The 16686-nt window shown below is 40.6% G+C and overlaps 2 protein-coding genes across 3 annotated transcripts in view; one reads left to right on the top strand and one right to left on the bottom strand.

The window, feature by feature from the left end:
* The window catches only part of LMNB1 (lamin B1), a 67791-nt gene that overhangs the window by 13528 nt on the left and 37577 nt on the right, over positions 1–16686 (top strand). The window contains exon 1 of one of the 2 annotated variants that reach the window (XM_082836039.1): positions 15472–15500. The exons of the other annotated variant lie outside the window; for it this stretch is intronic. The gene's annotated coding sequence lies outside the window, so the exon portion shown is untranslated. Of the gene's footprint in view, positions 1–15471; positions 15501–16686 lie in introns of those variants that run through there. 2 annotated transcript variants of the gene reach the window in all.
* Positions 2773–3065, bottom strand: LOC309959904 (protein S100-A2-like; the record flags this gene model as incomplete). The annotated part of the gene is given in 3 exon segments (XM_082836456.1): positions 2773–2859; positions 2863–2957; positions 2960–3065. Coding segments are annotated over 3 exon segments (288 nt in total).

The following is a 16686-nucleotide window of genomic DNA, read 5'->3' as shown; positions in this document are numbered from 1 at the left end:
GTGGTTTGTTCCAACCTTATTTTTCCCATTCTTTGTTAATTTTAATATGTGCAGACTGTAAGAGTTTTCAGGAACACATATATTGTGTTATAGCAAAAATACCTATACTCTATGAACATAACCCCCAGCAGAATTCAACAGTGTACTATACTTAGTTTCCCTTCCCTATACCACCTTTTGATTGCCTGTGAAAATAGTATTTTTCCTACTTACTTAGTTTTGTCTAACTATAAAGAAAGATGATACCAGTTGTTAAAACACCAAGTCATTCAGAATCAGGAGGCTTTCTATTAGTTTTATCTTATTTAAAAGAAAATATTTATTTATTATTGGGTTGCGTTGGGTCTTAGTTGTGGCACGCGGGATCTTCATTGTGGCATGTGGGGTTTTTCATTGTGGTGCGTGGGCTTCTCTCTAGCTGTGGCACGTGAGCTCAGTAGTTGCAGCACGCGGGCTCTCTAGTTGTAGCACGTGGGCTGTCTAGTTGTGGCGCACAGGCTCCAGAGCACACGGGCTTAGTAGTTGTGGAGTGTGGGCTTAGGTGCCCTGCGGCATGTGGGATCTTAGCTCCCCGACCAGGAATCAAACCTGCGTCCCCTGCTTTGGAAGGTGGATTCTTAACCACGGGACCACGAGGGAAGTCCCAGTTTTATCTTATTAAAGAAGTAGCATTTGGAGTCTGTGCTCTTTTCTAGTCTAGTTGCATTTCATAAGCATTGATAGTTTTGGTATAGAATTCTAAGTTGTAAAGAATATTTCCTCAGGATTTTGAAGGCATGCTCTACAGTTTTCTAGCTTTTGTTGTTGCTAAGAAGTACTAATGAGTGAAAAGTTAAAAAGCTTGTATCATCTTTGTGGTCTAATTCTTAAATTTCACAAGGATGTTCCTTGGTGTGGATCTTTTTTCATCCACTGTGCTGGTCATTTGGTGAGAATTCTTCAGTCTGGAAATTCATGTCTTCAGTTCTTGGAAACATTCTTAAGTTATTTTATTGATGATTTCTTCCTCTTATTACTTTTGGAGACTCCTGTTATTCAAATGTTGGACCTCTTAAATTGATCCTTTAGTTTTCTTATCTTAAAAAATCTCTTTTTCTCTGCTAGATGTTCTCAATTTTATCTTCCAATTTTTGCTGTCATATTCAAAATTTCCAGTAGCTTCTTTTTATTCTCAATGGTTCTTTAGAGCATACTGATCTCATTTCAGTTTCATGGATGCAATGGTTGCTCTTTTCAGAAGTCTCCGTTTTCCTTCATAGTTCCTGATTGTTCCAAGTTAATTTCTTTTTCTAATTGTTTAGGTCTTTGTATCTGTCAGGAAACCAATAGATATCTTAATCAGAAAGGAAAACAGTATGGAAAGTAGATGCTTATAAAAAATTATTAGAAGGGTCAGAGAAGCAGTAACAATACCTCAAACACTGTAGAACTGATCTTCTTTGGGAGCTTTTATGTTTGAGGTGACCACTGAAACCACTGAATTGAAAAACAGTGTATAGCTATACTTCAGGACCAGGAAGCTGTCACTGCTGTTGCTGTAAGAATAACTGCCTCAAGACACCAAGCAAACTGGAGAATGGACTTAGAATGGACATTATTTCAGAAAAACTTTACAGACCAATATCCCTTATGAATATAGGTGCAAAAATACTGGCAAACGAAACCCACCAACATGTAAAAGGATTATACACCATCACCAAGTGGGATTTATCCTGGGAATGCAAGGTTGGTTCAGTCTGTGAAAGTAAACAGTGTAATATACCTTATTAATAGAACGAAGGACCAAAACCATATGATCATCCCAATAGAGGAAGAAAAAGCATTTGACAAATTGTACCAGTCTTTCATGATAAAAATATTCAAATGAGGGATAAAAGGGAACTTCTTAACTTGGTAAAAGGTATCTGTGAAAAACCTGTAGCTAACATCATATTTAATGGTAAGGACTGACTGCTTTCTCCCTAAGGTCAGGAATAAGACAGGGTTGCCCACTCTTACCACTTATATACAACATTGTATTGGAGGTTCTAGCCAGGGCAGTTAAGGAAGAAAAAGAAATCAGGCATTCAGATCAGAAAAGAAGTAGTAAAACAGCTACACAGTTGACGCTTGAACAGCATGGGGGTTGGGGGGGGCGACTTCTGCAAGGCAAAAATCCATGTATAACTTATAGTCAACCCTCTGTAGCCAAACAACTGCAGATCATGTAGTAATATAGTTTTTAGTATTGAAAAAAATCTTCACATAAGTGGACCCTTGTAGTTAAAACCTTTGATGTTCAAGGGTAACCGGTGTCTCTATTTGCAGATGAAATGATTCTAAGAAAATCCTAAGGAATCTGTAAAAAACAAAAACTAAAAACTCTTGAAAGCTAATAAACAAGCTCAGCAAGATTTCAGGGTATGAAAGCAATGTACAAAACTCAGCTGTATTTCTGTAAACTAGCAGTGAACACTTTCAAAAATGAAATTAAGAAAACTTCATTTTCCGTAGCATCAAAGAGATGAAGTACTTAGGAATAAATTGAACAGAAGAAGTACAAGACTTGTATACTGAGAATCACAAAACATTGTTGAAAGAAATTAAAGAAGACCTAAATAAGTGGAAAGACATCCTATATGGATGGATTAGAAGACTTAATATTGGCATATATATATGTATTTTTGGCGGGGGCGGTGTCAAGAAGCAAAAACATCTACTGAATATAAAACTAAAAAAGACAGAGTCCTCCTGGGCCCAAGAGACCCATGGCAGGGAGCCAAGAGTTCTGCATCAGCGCTGCTCTGGGGAGCCCTGGAAGAAGTCATTGCACACGGTAGTGATGAGGGGTAGAAAAACAGTGTACTCCTGGAAGTCCACCTACTGGTTGCTGTCCTCGTCCAGATCACCCATCAGCTTCTTCAGGCCCTCCTCATCCACCTTCTCTGCCACAAAGTTGGGCAGCTCCCTGTGCAGAATTCCTTCATCTCCCCCTTAGTCAGCTTGAACTTATTGCCCTCTTGGTTGGAGTACTTGTGGAAGGTGGTGACCATCACAGCCAGAACCTGCTTCAGGGGACTGGACATCTTGGATCTGGGGCTGCTGGTCTTGGAGGGTCTCCTGGGGAGGTGGGCGTTGGCTGTGGTTCTTCTGGGACCATGAAAGCTGGTGGCAGACATTTTGGGGAGTATCCATCTGCATGAACTCTCCTCGAGGTGGACATCTTGTCCAGGTAACCAGACTGAGACCTGGCCCCACCCAACAGTCTGTAGGCTCCAGTGCTGGGATGCCACAGGCCAAGCCGCCAACCAGGTGGGAACACAGCCCCACCCATCAGCAGACAGGCTGCCCTAAGACTTCCTGAGCCCACAGCCATGTCTAGACACCTTAATATTGTTAAGATGGCAGTTCTCCCCAAATTGACCTACAGATTCAGTGCAGTTTCTATCAGAATCACAGCTGCCTCGTTTGTAAATTGAGAAGCTGAGCCTAAAATTTAAATGGAAATGCATGGTATCCAGAATAGCCAAAACAATCTCAAAAATTGGAGGAGTCAGTTCTTGGTTTCAAAGTTTACTACAGTAATGTGTGTGGTATTGATATAGGACAAAAGAATTTCAGGTTTTTTTTTTTTTCCCCCTTTGCGGTACATGGGCCTCTCACTGTTGTGGCCTCTCCCGTTGCGGGGCACAGGCTTCGGACGTGCAGGCTCCGGATGCGCAGGCTCAGTGGCCATGGCCCACGGGCCCAGCAGCCGCTCCGCATGTGGGATCCTCCCGGACCGGGGCATGAACCCGTGTCCCCTGCATTGACAGGCAGACTCTCAGCCACTGCGCCACCAGGGAAGCCCAGAATTTCAGGTTTTAATGACCCTGCTTGTCAACAGCAAAATTGCCACAAAGACCAGGACGGTGGCCCCGTGATACTTCCTTCTTTCATTGCTTATGGATGTATTAGAGTACCTAATTTGCATCCAGAAGCCTAGCTGCAAGAGATTCTGGCAAATGTAGGTTTTAGTGTTCTAGTTTAAGAAAGCACAACTGGGAGGGTGGTATGGCCATTGGGTGAGTCAATTCACAGAATTTTTCTCTGAGGTCTGATGACTATTGTATGTCCTCTGTATTCAGAAGTAGGGCTCTAAAAATCTGATGGGAAGCTTTACGCATGAGTGGGGCTTCTTGACTAAGCTTCATTGTGTAACAGTGGAATCATTTCACTGGGAACACCCAGTATCAGTGTCTTCAGGTCTTCTCTCTTGGGCTTTGGCTGCACAGCGTACTTTAAGCTGAGGGAGATTGAGAGGCAACATCAGCATCTGTAAAAGTCCACTGGAATTCTCCTGCCTTTTCAGTATGGTAGTGCTGCCTTTGGCTGTACCAGGTGACACCAGGTCTGAGATTCTTTTTTATTCCTTAGAGAGTAAACCTTTCCTCTTTTATCCTGGTGAATGAGGGGCCATTGGCCCAGGAGCATGGAGTGCGATCTGCTTTGCTTCTTAGATAGATTTTCATCTAGTCCTACTTCAGAGTACCAGGGTATCTCTTGCTATCAGCAGTATCTGCAGTATAAATTAGGTTACTTCTCACATAGCCCTGTGTCTGGCTTTGGGATTCAGCACTCTTGGGTGGACTAAGCTCGTTTTCACTCATCTAATTTCAGCTTCTAAAATTTTGTTCTTTCCTCTCAGTTGTTTTCATTGTGAATTTGTTCCTCAGTTGTTTAGTTGTGTTTCTGTAAGGGGTAATAGTGGAGTAATGTCTAATGTGCCATTTTTACCCAGAAGTTACATCAGGTGTTCTTGCAGCACTGTGTACTTTTTTGTCTTAGACAAGAAAGTTGCTGACAAGTTTGATTTGTTAAGACAATTTTGTGTGATTGACTGATTCCCTTATTAGAGTGGAATCTCTCTGTGGACAGGGCTAGTGTCTGATTTTGCTTCTTGTATCAGCACATTTCCTAGCACTCTCTAGGCTCCCCCAAAATAATTATTGACTTAGTAATAACCATTTTTTTAGGAGACTATTTTCCTATAAGATTGGGTTGCATATAACCCATAGAGGAGCAGTGAAATAACTAATGATACTAGTAACTGTATTGTTGGATAAAATCTGGGTTTGAAAAGTGATTTTCTGATGTGAAAAATGGCTATTGGCATAAAATCAGTCTCTTTCTGACCACACTATATAAAATGATCACCCTCCCCTCTTCTCTCTCTCTTTTTTAAAAATAAATTTTATTTATTTATTTATTTATTTTTGGCTGTGTTGGGTCTTCGTTGCTGTGCGTGGGCTTTCTCTAGTTGCGGCAAGCGGGGCTACTCTTCGTTGCGGTGTGTGGGCTTCTGTTGCAGAGCACGAGCTCTAGGTGTGTGGGCTTCAGTAGTTGTAGCACGCGGGCTCAGTAGTTGTAGCTTGCGGGCTCTAGAGTGCAGGCTCGATAGTTGTGGCGCACGGGCTTAGTTGCTCCACAGCCTGTGGGATCTCTGTGGACCAGGGGTTGAACCCGTGTCTCCTGCATTGGCAGGTGGATTCTTAACTGCTGCGCCACCAGGGAAGTCCCTCTGTAACTCTTTATTCTGATTTATTTTTCTTCAAAATACTGATTACCCCGACTGTATAGGTATTTGTTTATTGTTTGCTTCTCCCCAGTATAGGGTACCTTCCATAAGATCAGATGGTATATATATATATATATATTTTTTTTTTTTTGCCATACGTGGGCCTCCCACTGTTGTGGCCTCTCCCATTGTGGAGCACAGGCTCCGGACGTGCAGGCTCAGCGGCCATGGCCCACGGGCCTAGCTGCTTCGTGGCACGTGGGAACTTCCTGGACCGTGGCACAAACCTGTGTCCCCTGTATCGGCAGGCGGACTCTCAACCACTGCGCCACGAGGGTAGCCCCGGGATGGTATATTTTGTTCGTTGCTGATTTCCACACACCCAGATCAGTGGCCTGGCGTATATAACGAAGTTGTGATTGTTGGTTGTTTTTTTCCCCCAATAAGTCATTTTTTGTTAGGACTTAAACTGTATGTGTCCACTCCCCACTCCTGTGTCTATTATGTCAGTGGATTTCTTTTGTTCAGAGAAATGGTTCTGTGGTCCAGTGTTGGTCTTATTTAATACTTTTCCTAATTTTAATCTGATTGCAATTAGGGATTGCCTGATTTTTTTTTTTTTTTTTTTTTTGTGTTACGCGGGCCTCTCACTGTTGTGGCCTCTCCGGTTGCAGAGCACAGGCTCTGGATGCTCAGGCTCAGCGGCCATGGCGCACGGGCCCAGCCGCTCCGCGGCACATGGGATCTTCCCGGACCGGGGCACAAACCCGTGTCCCCTGCATCGGCAGGTGAACTCTCAACCACTGCGCCACCAGGGAAGCCCAGCTACTCTTACATAAGGTGAACCTGACAATCTATAGTAGCTTCTCAAAATTGCTAAGAAGTGATCTAAGCAACCAGAGAGTTGCCTAGTATTTTGCTATAGAATATTATGAATGGGACTTAAAACTGACCTCAGAGTCAGTTTTGGTTTCCGTAAGCTGTTGTTTTATCTGACATGTGAAGGCAGTCATTTAAAAAATCCAGATGTTTGAATTTCTATTTTTTATCTTGAGAAACATGAATGTTTCTTGTCTTTTTTTCAGATGTGTAGCTTTTAAAAGGCTGTATTCTTAAGTCTATCAATATTATAGTTTGGGTGAATTTTTCCGTAAGAATACACATCTCCAACAGATTTTATGCATTTAGCAAGCATTTGGTGAACACAAATTCTTGCCCTTATCTATTCTTGTATATATGCAGTGTAATAATCTTTGGTGGGTTTCATGGAAATGCCATTTAATATCCAAAAACTAATTTTGTATACCTTTTTCTAGATATGCAATTATTCTATCTCTAAGAGACCATCTAATAATTTAGGTCTCATTTTCAATTGCTTTATGTAACACTTTGTTCTTATATTTCTGTATATGAGAATCAATGAACAAGGACAAAAGTACTTGCGAAAAAAGTGAAAATTAATGGCGCTTGTAAAAGAAGGAATCCAAACCCAAGCATGTGTATAGATCCCATACTGAAAATGAACATGGATTCTTTGTTCACGGGTACATAATAGGTGATTTAGAGAAGCTGAGTTCAGGGACTTTTGTGGCTGTGTTACTAGTCAAACTAGAAAATTCATTCAGCTGAGCGTCTGTGATATATACTGACTTGTATGGTATAAACTGACCAGTGAAATGTTAACAGAAAGGCAATAATTTGCCAATGCTTGATTAAAACTGTAATTTTTAATTAATAGTTTTTAATTTAAAAACTGTTCTGTAATGAGTTTCAGAATATGTCCTAAGTATGTGTTTGTCCCTCCAGTTCTGCTTCTTAATTTTTCACACTAATTCTTTGTTCCCTGTTTAAGTGGTCAGTCTAATTTTTCGAGTGTTAAAATTACAATATGATTCAAGTAGTTATTATATCTTACTAGGTCTTAAGTTATTTTCTGTGTCATATATATGTGATATGACTTTATTTAAATGCTCTACAGTTACTACCTAGCAATGATGCATTTACCTTCATTCATTTTCCAGCAATTCTGTAATTGGTTGTATTTTCTTTCTTTCTTTCTTTTTTAATATTTATTTATTTTGGCTGTGCTGGGTCTTAGTTGCGGCACATGGGATCTTCATTCCGGCATGCAGGATCTTTAGTCGTGGCACGTGGACTTCTTAGTTGCAGCATGCAGGCTTCTAAGTTATGGCATGCATGTGGGATCTAGTTCCCCAACCAGGGATTGAACCTGGGCCCCCTGCATTGGGAGTGTGAAGTCCTACCTACTGGACCGCCAGGGAAGTCCTGGTTGCATTTTATAATCTCCACTTCCTTATTGGTGGGAGTAGTCTGGAATGGGGTACCCTTAGACAAATAAAGGATACCCCTGAGGGAGTGGGATACTTGAGTCCTCCAAACAGAAAGGGTAGTACAGAGTCCTAAGTGAGCAGACACTGAGTTCCAGAGCCAGGTAGTTCAGTGCAGAAGCCAGGGTTGAAATGCTGATCTGAAAACAAGTCAAGTTCAAAGAGTTGGTAAGTTGAAAAGCCAAGATGATTAAAGCAGTGAAGTACAGTGGTATTGCTGGTAGTCAGAGGTGGTCAGGAGTAATTCAGAAAGTAGCAAGTAACGAGTTGCATTTAGGTTAGTCCTATAGGCCTCAGGAGATTATAAGGACAGGTCTCAGATTGTTAATTAGAACCAGGTTCTGTTGGAGAAGTACATCACTAAGGCTATGTGTTAACTCTTGACTCACTGCTATAGAATGTTAACAGGAATGTAAATGTATCCTTTCCAGTTGATTATTTTTTTTAATGGTCAGATATTCGATTAGACCTGGTTGCTTGCTATGACTGACAGTCAAGCTTACTTGAAATGAAAGCTAATTTTATTTATTTTTATTTATAGATAAGAGTTTTTAAATATTTATTTTATTATCATTTATTTTTGGCAGCGTTGGGTCTTCGTTGCTGCGCGCGGGCTTTCTCTATTTGTGGCGAGCGGGGGCTACTCTTCATTGGGGTATGCGGGCTTCTCATTGCAGTGGCTTCTCTTGTTGCGGAGCATGGGCGCTAGGCACGTGGACTTCAGTAGTTGTGGCTCGCGGATTCTAGAGTGCAGGCTCAGTAGTTGTGGCACACGAGCTTAATTGCTCCGTGGCATGTGGGATCTTCCCGGACCAGGGCTTGAACCCGTGTCCCCTGCATTGACAGGCAGATTCTTAACCACTGCGCCACCAGGGAAGCCCTAATTTTGTTTATTAAGGAAGGAAATTCTTAATTAGAATAGAGTGTTAATTACATTTTATAAAACTTTTTTTTTTTTTTTTTGCGGTACGCGGACCTCTCACTGCTGTGGCCTCTCCCGTTGCGGAGTACAGGCTCCAGACGCGCAGGCTCAGCGGCCATGGCTCATGGGCCCAGCCGCTCCGTGGCACGTGGGATCTTCCCGGCCCGGGGCACGAACCCATGTCCCCTGGATCGGCAGGTGGACTCTCAACCACTGCGCCACCAGGGAAGCCCTTTATAAAACTTTTTTCTTAGCTGCAATTAAAGTTTAGGTTCTCACGTGAACATTTACAGTAAATCGGTATGTTTTCTGACTTACACTCAGCAGTGTGCATACTTGAGAATGTCTCCTTATCTGGAGGTAGGAATAGGCAGGTCAGTAAGTGAACAAATCCAGTTAGGAAATATAGTCAAAGAAAAATGCCAATCTCTTCAGTGATACTTTCTGATAACTTTGGATTCCTGTCTAAATTACTCTTTGTTCTGGAGCATTGGCAGATGTTACTCTGTGCTTAGGTAATGTGTATTTTTCTATTCATGTGCGAATGTTTTATGATGTCAGTTTTGCAGGTTTCTGCACTTTGACCATGTGCTGGTAATTAGCTCAAGACTTCCTGCATCATTTTTTTAAAAACAAATTTATTCATTTATTTTTGACTACATTGGGACTTCGTTGCTCCGTGTGGGCTTTCTCTAGTTGCGGCGAGCGGGGGCTACTCTTCGTTGCAGTGTGCGGGCTTCTCATTGCAGTGGCTTCTCTTCTTGTGGAGCATGGGCTCTAGGCGCGTGGGCTTCAGTAGTTGTGGCATGCGGGCTCAGTAGTTGTGGCTCGTGGGCTCTAGAGTGCAGCCTTAGTAGTTGTGGTGCACGGGCTTAGTTGCTCCGCAGCATGTGGGATCTTCTCGGACCAGGGCTCGAACCCGTGTCCCGTGCGTTGGCAGGCGGATTCTTAACCACTACACCACCAGCGAAGCCCTCCTGCATCTTTTTTTTTTTTTAAATGATAATAAGGGTTTATTTCTCACTCCTATGTCCTATAAAGGCTCAGCTGCCACTCTGTTCCATATCTCCATACTGAAGCCAAGCTGATGGAGTAGCCTCTCCTGGGAACATTTCCTGTCATTGAGACAGAGGGAAAGAAAGATGGGAAACTATGTTCTTAGTGTCACTTCTGCCCACTTTTCATTGGCCAAGTGAGCCCATAGCTACTCTGGAGTTCAGCAGGGCAGGCTTTTATTTATTTATTTTTTTGTAAGTATATTTATTTTTGAATTTTATTTTATTTATTTTTTTATGCAGCAGGTTCTTATTAGTTATCCATTTTACACATATTAGTATATATATGGCAATTCCAATCTCCCAATTCATCACACCACCACCACCACCCCGCCACTTTCCCCCCTTGGTGTCCATGTTTGTTCTCTACATCTGTGTCTTAATTTCTGCCCTGCAAACCAGTTCACCTATACCATTTTTCTAGGTTCCACATATATGTGTTAATATATGATAGTTGTTTTTCTCTTTCTGACTTACTTTACTCTGTATGACAGTCTCTTGCTCCATCCACATCTCTACAAATGACCCAATTTTGTTCCTTTTTATGGCTGAGTAATATTCCGTTGTATACGTGTACCACATCTTCTTTATTCATTTGTCCGTCCGTGGGCATTTAGGTTGCTTCCATGTCCTGGCTATTGTAAATAGTGCTGCAGTGAACATTGGGGTGCATGTGTCTTTTTGAATTATGGTTTTCTCTGGGTATATGCCCAGTAGTGGGATTGCTGGGTCATATGGTAATTCTACTTTTAGTTTTTTAAGGAACCTCCATACTGTTCTCCATAGTGGCTGTATCAATTTACATTCCCACGAACAGTGCAAGAGTGTTCCCTTTTCTCCACACCCTCTCCAGCATTTGTTGTTTACAGATTTTCTGATGATGCCCATTCTAACTGGTGTGAGGTGATACCTCATTGTAATTTTGATTTACATTTCTCTAATAATTAGTGATGTTGAGCATCTTTTCATGTGCTTCTTGGCCATCTGTATGTCTTCTTTGGAGAAATGTCTATTTAGGTCTTCTGCCCATTTTTGGATTGGGTTGTTTGTTTTTTTAATATTAAGCTCCATGAGCTGTTTATATATTTTGGAGATTAATCATTTGTCCGTTGATTAGTTTGCAAATATTTTCTCCCATTCTGAGGGTTGTCTTTTCATCGTAGTTTCCTTTGCTGTGCAAAAGCTTTTAAGTTTCATTAGGTCCCATTTGTTTATCTTTGTTTTTATTTCCATTACTCTAGGAGATGGATCAAAAAAGATCTTATTGTGATTTATGTCAAAGAGGGTTCTTCCTATGTTTTCCTCTAAGAGTTTTATAGTGTCTGGTCTTACATTTAGGTCTCTAATCCAGTTTGAGTTTATTTTTGTGTATGGTGTTAGGGAGTGTTCTAATTTCATTCTTTTACATGTAGCTGTCCAGTTTTCCCAGCACCACTTATTGAAGAGACTCTTTCCTCCATTGTATATCCTTGCTTCCTTTGTCATAGATTAGTTGACCATAGGTGCATGGGTTGATCTCTGGGCTTTCTATCCTGTTTCATTGATCTATATTACTGTTTTTGTGCCAGTACCACATTGTCTTGATTACTGTAGCTTTGTAGTATAGTCTGAAGTCAGGGAGCCTGATTCTTCCAGCTCCATTTTTTCCCCTCAAGACTGCTTTGGCTCTTCGAGGTCTTGGGTGTCTCCATACAAATTTTACGATTTTTTGTTCTAGTTCTGTGAAAACTGCCATTGGTATTTTGATAGGGATTGCATTGAATCTGTAGATTGCTTTGGGTAGTATAGTCATTTTGACAATATTGATTCTTCCAATCCAAGAACATGGTATATCTTGCCATCTGTTTGTATCATCTATAATTTCTTTCATCAGTGCCTTATCGTTTTCTGCATACAGGTCTTTTGTCTCCCTAGGTAGGTTTTTTCCTAGGTATTTTATTCTTTATGTTGCAATGGTAAATGGGAGTGTTTCCTTAATTTCACTTTCAGATTTTTCATCATTAGTGAATAGGAATGCAAGAGATTTCTGTGCATTAAGTTTGTATCCTGCAACTTTACCAAATTCATTGATTAGCTCTAGTAGTTTTCTGGTGACATCTTCAGGATTGTCTATGTGTAGTATCATGTCATCTGCAAACAGTGAGCTTTACTTCTTTTCCAATTTGTATTCCTTTTATTTCTTTTTCTTCTCTGATTGCTGTGGCTAGGACTTCTAAAACTATGTTGAATAATACTGGTGAGAGTGGACATCCTTGTCTTGTTCCTGATCTTAGAGGAAATGGTTTCAGTTTTTCACCATTGAGAATGATGTTTGCTGTGGGTTTGTCGTATATGGCCTTTATTATGTTGAGGTAGGTTCCCCCTATGCCCACTTTCTGGAGAGTTTTTATCATAAATCGGTGTTGAATTTTGTCTAAAGCTTTTTCTGCATCTATTGAGATGATCATATGGTTTTTATTCTTCAATTTGTTAATATGGTGTATCACATTGATCGATTTGCATATTTTGAAGAATCCTTGAATCACTGTGATAAATCCCACTTGATCATGGTGTATGATACTTCTAATGTGCTGCTGGATTCTATTTGCTAGTAATTTGTTGAGGATTTTTGCATGTATGTTCGTCAGTGACATTGGTCTATAGTTTTCTTTATTTGTAGTATCTTTGTCTGGTTTTGGTATCAGGGTGGTGGTGGCCTTATAGAATGAGTTTGGGAGTGTTTCTTCCTCAGTAATTTTTTGGAAGAGTTTGAGAGGGGTGGGTGTTAGCTTTTCTCTAAATATTTGGTAGAATTCACTTGTGAAGCCATCTGGTCCTGGACTTTTGTTTGTTGAAAGATTTTTAATTACTGTTTCAATTTCATTACTTGTGATTGGTCTGTTCATATTTTCTATTTCTTCCTGGTTCAGTCTTGGAAGATTATACCTTTCTAAGAATTTGTCCATTTCTTCCAGGGTGTCCATTTTATTGGCATAGAACTGCTTGTAATAGTCTCTTAGGATGCTTTGTATTTCTGCAGTGTCTGTTGTAACTTCTCCTTTTTCATTTCTAATTGTATTGATTTGAGTCCTCTCCCTCTTTTTCTTGATGAGTCTGGCTAATGGCTTATCAATTTGTTTATCTTCTCAAGGAACCAGCTTTTAGTTTTATTGATCTTTGCTATTGCTTTCTTTGTTTCTATTTCATTTATTTCTGGTCTGATCTTTATGATTTCTTTCCTTCTGCTAACTTTGGGGTTTTGTTTGTTCTTCTTTCTCTAGCTCCTTTAGGTGTGAGGTTAGGTTGTTTATTTGAGATATTTGTTGTTTCTTGAGGTAGGATTGTATTGCTATAAACTTCCTTCTTAGAACTGCTTTTGCTGCATCCCATACGTTTTGGATCGTCGTATTTTCATTGTCATTTGTCTCTAGGTATTTTTTGATTTCCTCTTTGATTTCTTCAGTGATCTCTTGGTTATTTAGTAACGTATTGTTTAGCCTCCATGTGTTTTTTTTTTTAATGTTTTTTTTTCCCTGTAATTGATTTCTAATGTCATAGCATTGTGGTCAGAAAAGATGCTTGATAAGATTTCAATTTTCTTAAATTTACTGAAGTTTGATTCGTGATCCAAGATGTGATCTATCCTGGAGAATGTTCCGTGCACACTTGAGAAGAAATTGTAATCTTTTGTTTTTGGATGGAATGTGCTATTAATCTCAATTAAATCTATCTGGTTTATTGTGTCATTTAAAGCTTGTGTTTCCTTATTAATTTTCTGCTTGGATGATCTGTCCATTGGTGTAAGTGAGGTGTTAAAGTCCCCCACTATTAATTGTGTTTCTGTCGATTTCTTCTTTTATAGTTGTTAGCAGTTGCCTTATGTATTGAGGTGTTCCTACGTTGGGTGCATATATATTTATAATTGTTATATCTTCTTGGATTGATCCCTTGATCATTATATAGTGTCCTTTGTAACATTCTTTATTTTAAAGTCTATTTTATCTGATACGAATATTGCTACTCCAGCTTTCTTTTGATTTCCATTTTCATGGAATATCTTTCTTTTGATTTCCATTTGCATGGAATATCTTTTTCCATTCCCTCACTTTCAGTCTGTATGTGTCCCTAGGTCTCTTATGGACAGCATATATATGGGTCTTGTTTTTGTATCCATTCAGCAAGCCTCTGTCTTTTGGTTGGAGCATTTAATCCATTCATGTTTAAGGTAATTATTGATATGTATGTTCCTATTATTTTCTTAATTGTTTTGGGTTTGTTTTTGTAGGTCCTTTTCTTCTCTTGTGTTTCCCACTTAGAGAAGTTCCTTTAGCATTTGTTGTAGAGCTGGTTTGGTGGTGCTGAGTTCTCTTAGCTTTTGCTTGTCTGTAAAGCTTTTGATTTCTCCATCAAATCTGAATGAGATCCTTGTCGGGTAGAGTAAACTTGGTTGTAGGTTCTTCCCTTTCATCACTTTAAATATGTAATGCCACTCCTTTCTGGCTTGTAGAGTTTCTGCTGAGAAATCAGCTGTTAACCTTATGGGAGTTCCCTTGTATGTTATTTGTCGTTTTTCCCTTGCTGCTTTCAGTAATTTTTCTTTGTCTTTAATTTTTGCCAGCTTGATTACTATGTGTCTCTGCGTGTTTCTCCTTGGGTTTATCCTGTATGGGACACTCTGTGCCTCCTGGACTTGGGTGGCTATTTCCTTTCCCAGGTTAGGGAAGTTTTCAACTATAATCTCCAAATATTTTCTTGGGTCCTTTCTCTCTCTCTTCTCCTTCTGGGACCCCATAATGCAAATGTTTTTGTGTTTAATGTTGTCCCAGAGGTCTCTTAGGCTGACTTCATTTCTTTTCATTCTGTTTTCTTCATTCTGTTCTGCAGCAGTGAATTCCACCATTCTGTCTTCCAGGTCACTTATCCATTCTTCTGCCTCAGTTATTCTGCTATTGATTTCTTCTGGTGTCGTTTTCATTTCAGTTATTGTATTGTTCATCTCTGTTTGTTTCTTCTTTAATTCTTCTAGGTCTTTGTTAAACATTTCTTGCATCTTCTCGATCTTTGCTTCCATTCTTTTTTCAAGGTCCTTCTCCTTGAAGGATCTCCTTCACTATCATTATTCTGAATTCATTTTCTGGAATGTTGCCTATCTCCACTTCATTTAGTTGTTTTTCTGGGGTTTTATCTTGTTCCTTCATCTGGTACATAGCCCTCTGCCTTTTCACCTTGTCTGTCTTTTTGTGAATATGGTTTTTGTTCTACAGGCTGCAGGATTGTAGTTCTCCTTGCTTCTGCTGTCTGCCCTCTGGTGGATGAGGCTATCTAAGAGGCTTGTGGAAGTTTCCTGATGGGAGGGACTGGTGGTGGGTAGAGCTGGCTCTTGCTCTGGTGGGCGGAGCTCAGTAAAAACTTTAATCTGCTTGTCTGCTGATTGGTGGGGCTGGGTTCCCTCCCTGTTGGTTGTTTGGCCTGTGATGACCCAACACTGGAGCCTCCTTGGGCTCTTTGGTGGGGCTAGTGGCAGACTCTGGGAGGGCTCACGCCAAGGAGTACTTCCCAGAACTTCTACTGCCAGTGTCCTTGTCCTCATGGTGAGACACGGCCACCACCACCACCACCCCCCCCCCCCGCCTCTGCAGGAGACCCTCCCACACTAGCAGGTAGGTCTGATTCAGTCTCCCCTGGGGTCACTGCTCCTTCCCCTGGGTCCCGATGCACACACTACTTTGTGTGTGCCCTCCAAGAATGGAGTCTCTGTTTCCCCCAGTCCTGTCAAAGTCCTGCAATCAAATCCCACTAGCCTTCAAAGTCTGATTCTCTAGGAATTCCTCCTCCTGTTGCCGGACCCCCAGGTTGGGAAGCCTGACATGGGGCTCAGAACCTTCACTCCAGTGGGTGGACTTCTGTGGTATAAGTGTTCTCCAGTTTGTGAGTCACCCACCCAGCAGTTGTGGGATTTGATTTTATTGTGATTGCACCCCTCCTACTGTCTCATTGTGGTGTCTCCTTTGTCTTTGGATGTGGGGTATCATTTTTTGTGAGTTCCAGTGTCTTCCTGTCGATGATTTTTCAGCAGTTAGTTGTGATTCTGGTGCTCTTGCAAGAGGTAGTGGGAGCACGTCCTTCTATTCCACCATTTTGAACCAATCTACCTGCATCATTTTTTTTTTTAACCTGCATCATTTTTAATGAATGAAAAATAATACAACTAGAAAACTATGACATCAGTTATGTTCAAGATGTTAACTTGCTGCTTGGCCCACGTTTGTCCTTGTTGTGCTTGTATGGCATATAAAACTTACTGATTTGTGGCTTCTTAGCAGATGGAGACTTGAGTGTAAGCAAAAATTTCTTTCATGACCCATCTAGCCTCAGAAATTGGCAAGGTAATAGGGAGGACATCTAGGAATGTGAATTTTAGAGATTACAGAAGTGTCACAGTTATTTTTTCTTGTAGGAAAGGACGTGATATTTTACATCACATAAAAAAAGCAGAGTGAGTTTTTGGGGGGAGAGTATGGGGGATTTTCATTTAACAATTACCAAAACACTCATTGTCTACAGGTTGTCTATACAGAAGATAGAAGAATAATAAGTCATGGCCATTGCCCTCAAAGAGTTCTGTCTCTCAAGGTAGCTAAGTATATCCACAAATAGATAGGATCAGTACGGTAAGTGTAATATAAGTATGTGCCACGTGCAGAAGCAGTTTTCGACTCTCTTCCCTCAAGCCAGGGCATGTATGGGGTTAGCTTTTATTTGTAATTTTAAGCACATTTCCAACTTCTGATGTATATCTGCTTAATTTGTTCAGTAATGTAAAAGTTACAACTTTAAGAAAGAATT

Source organism: Leucopleurus acutus (genome assembly GCF_964270905.1).
Source record: "Leucopleurus acutus genome assembly, chromosome: 3".
NCBI lineage: Eukaryota > Metazoa > Chordata > Mammalia > Artiodactyla > Delphinidae > Leucopleurus > Leucopleurus acutus.
The sequence above is the reverse complement of the archived record's forward strand: the minus strand, read 5'-3'. Positions and strand labels throughout refer to the sequence as shown.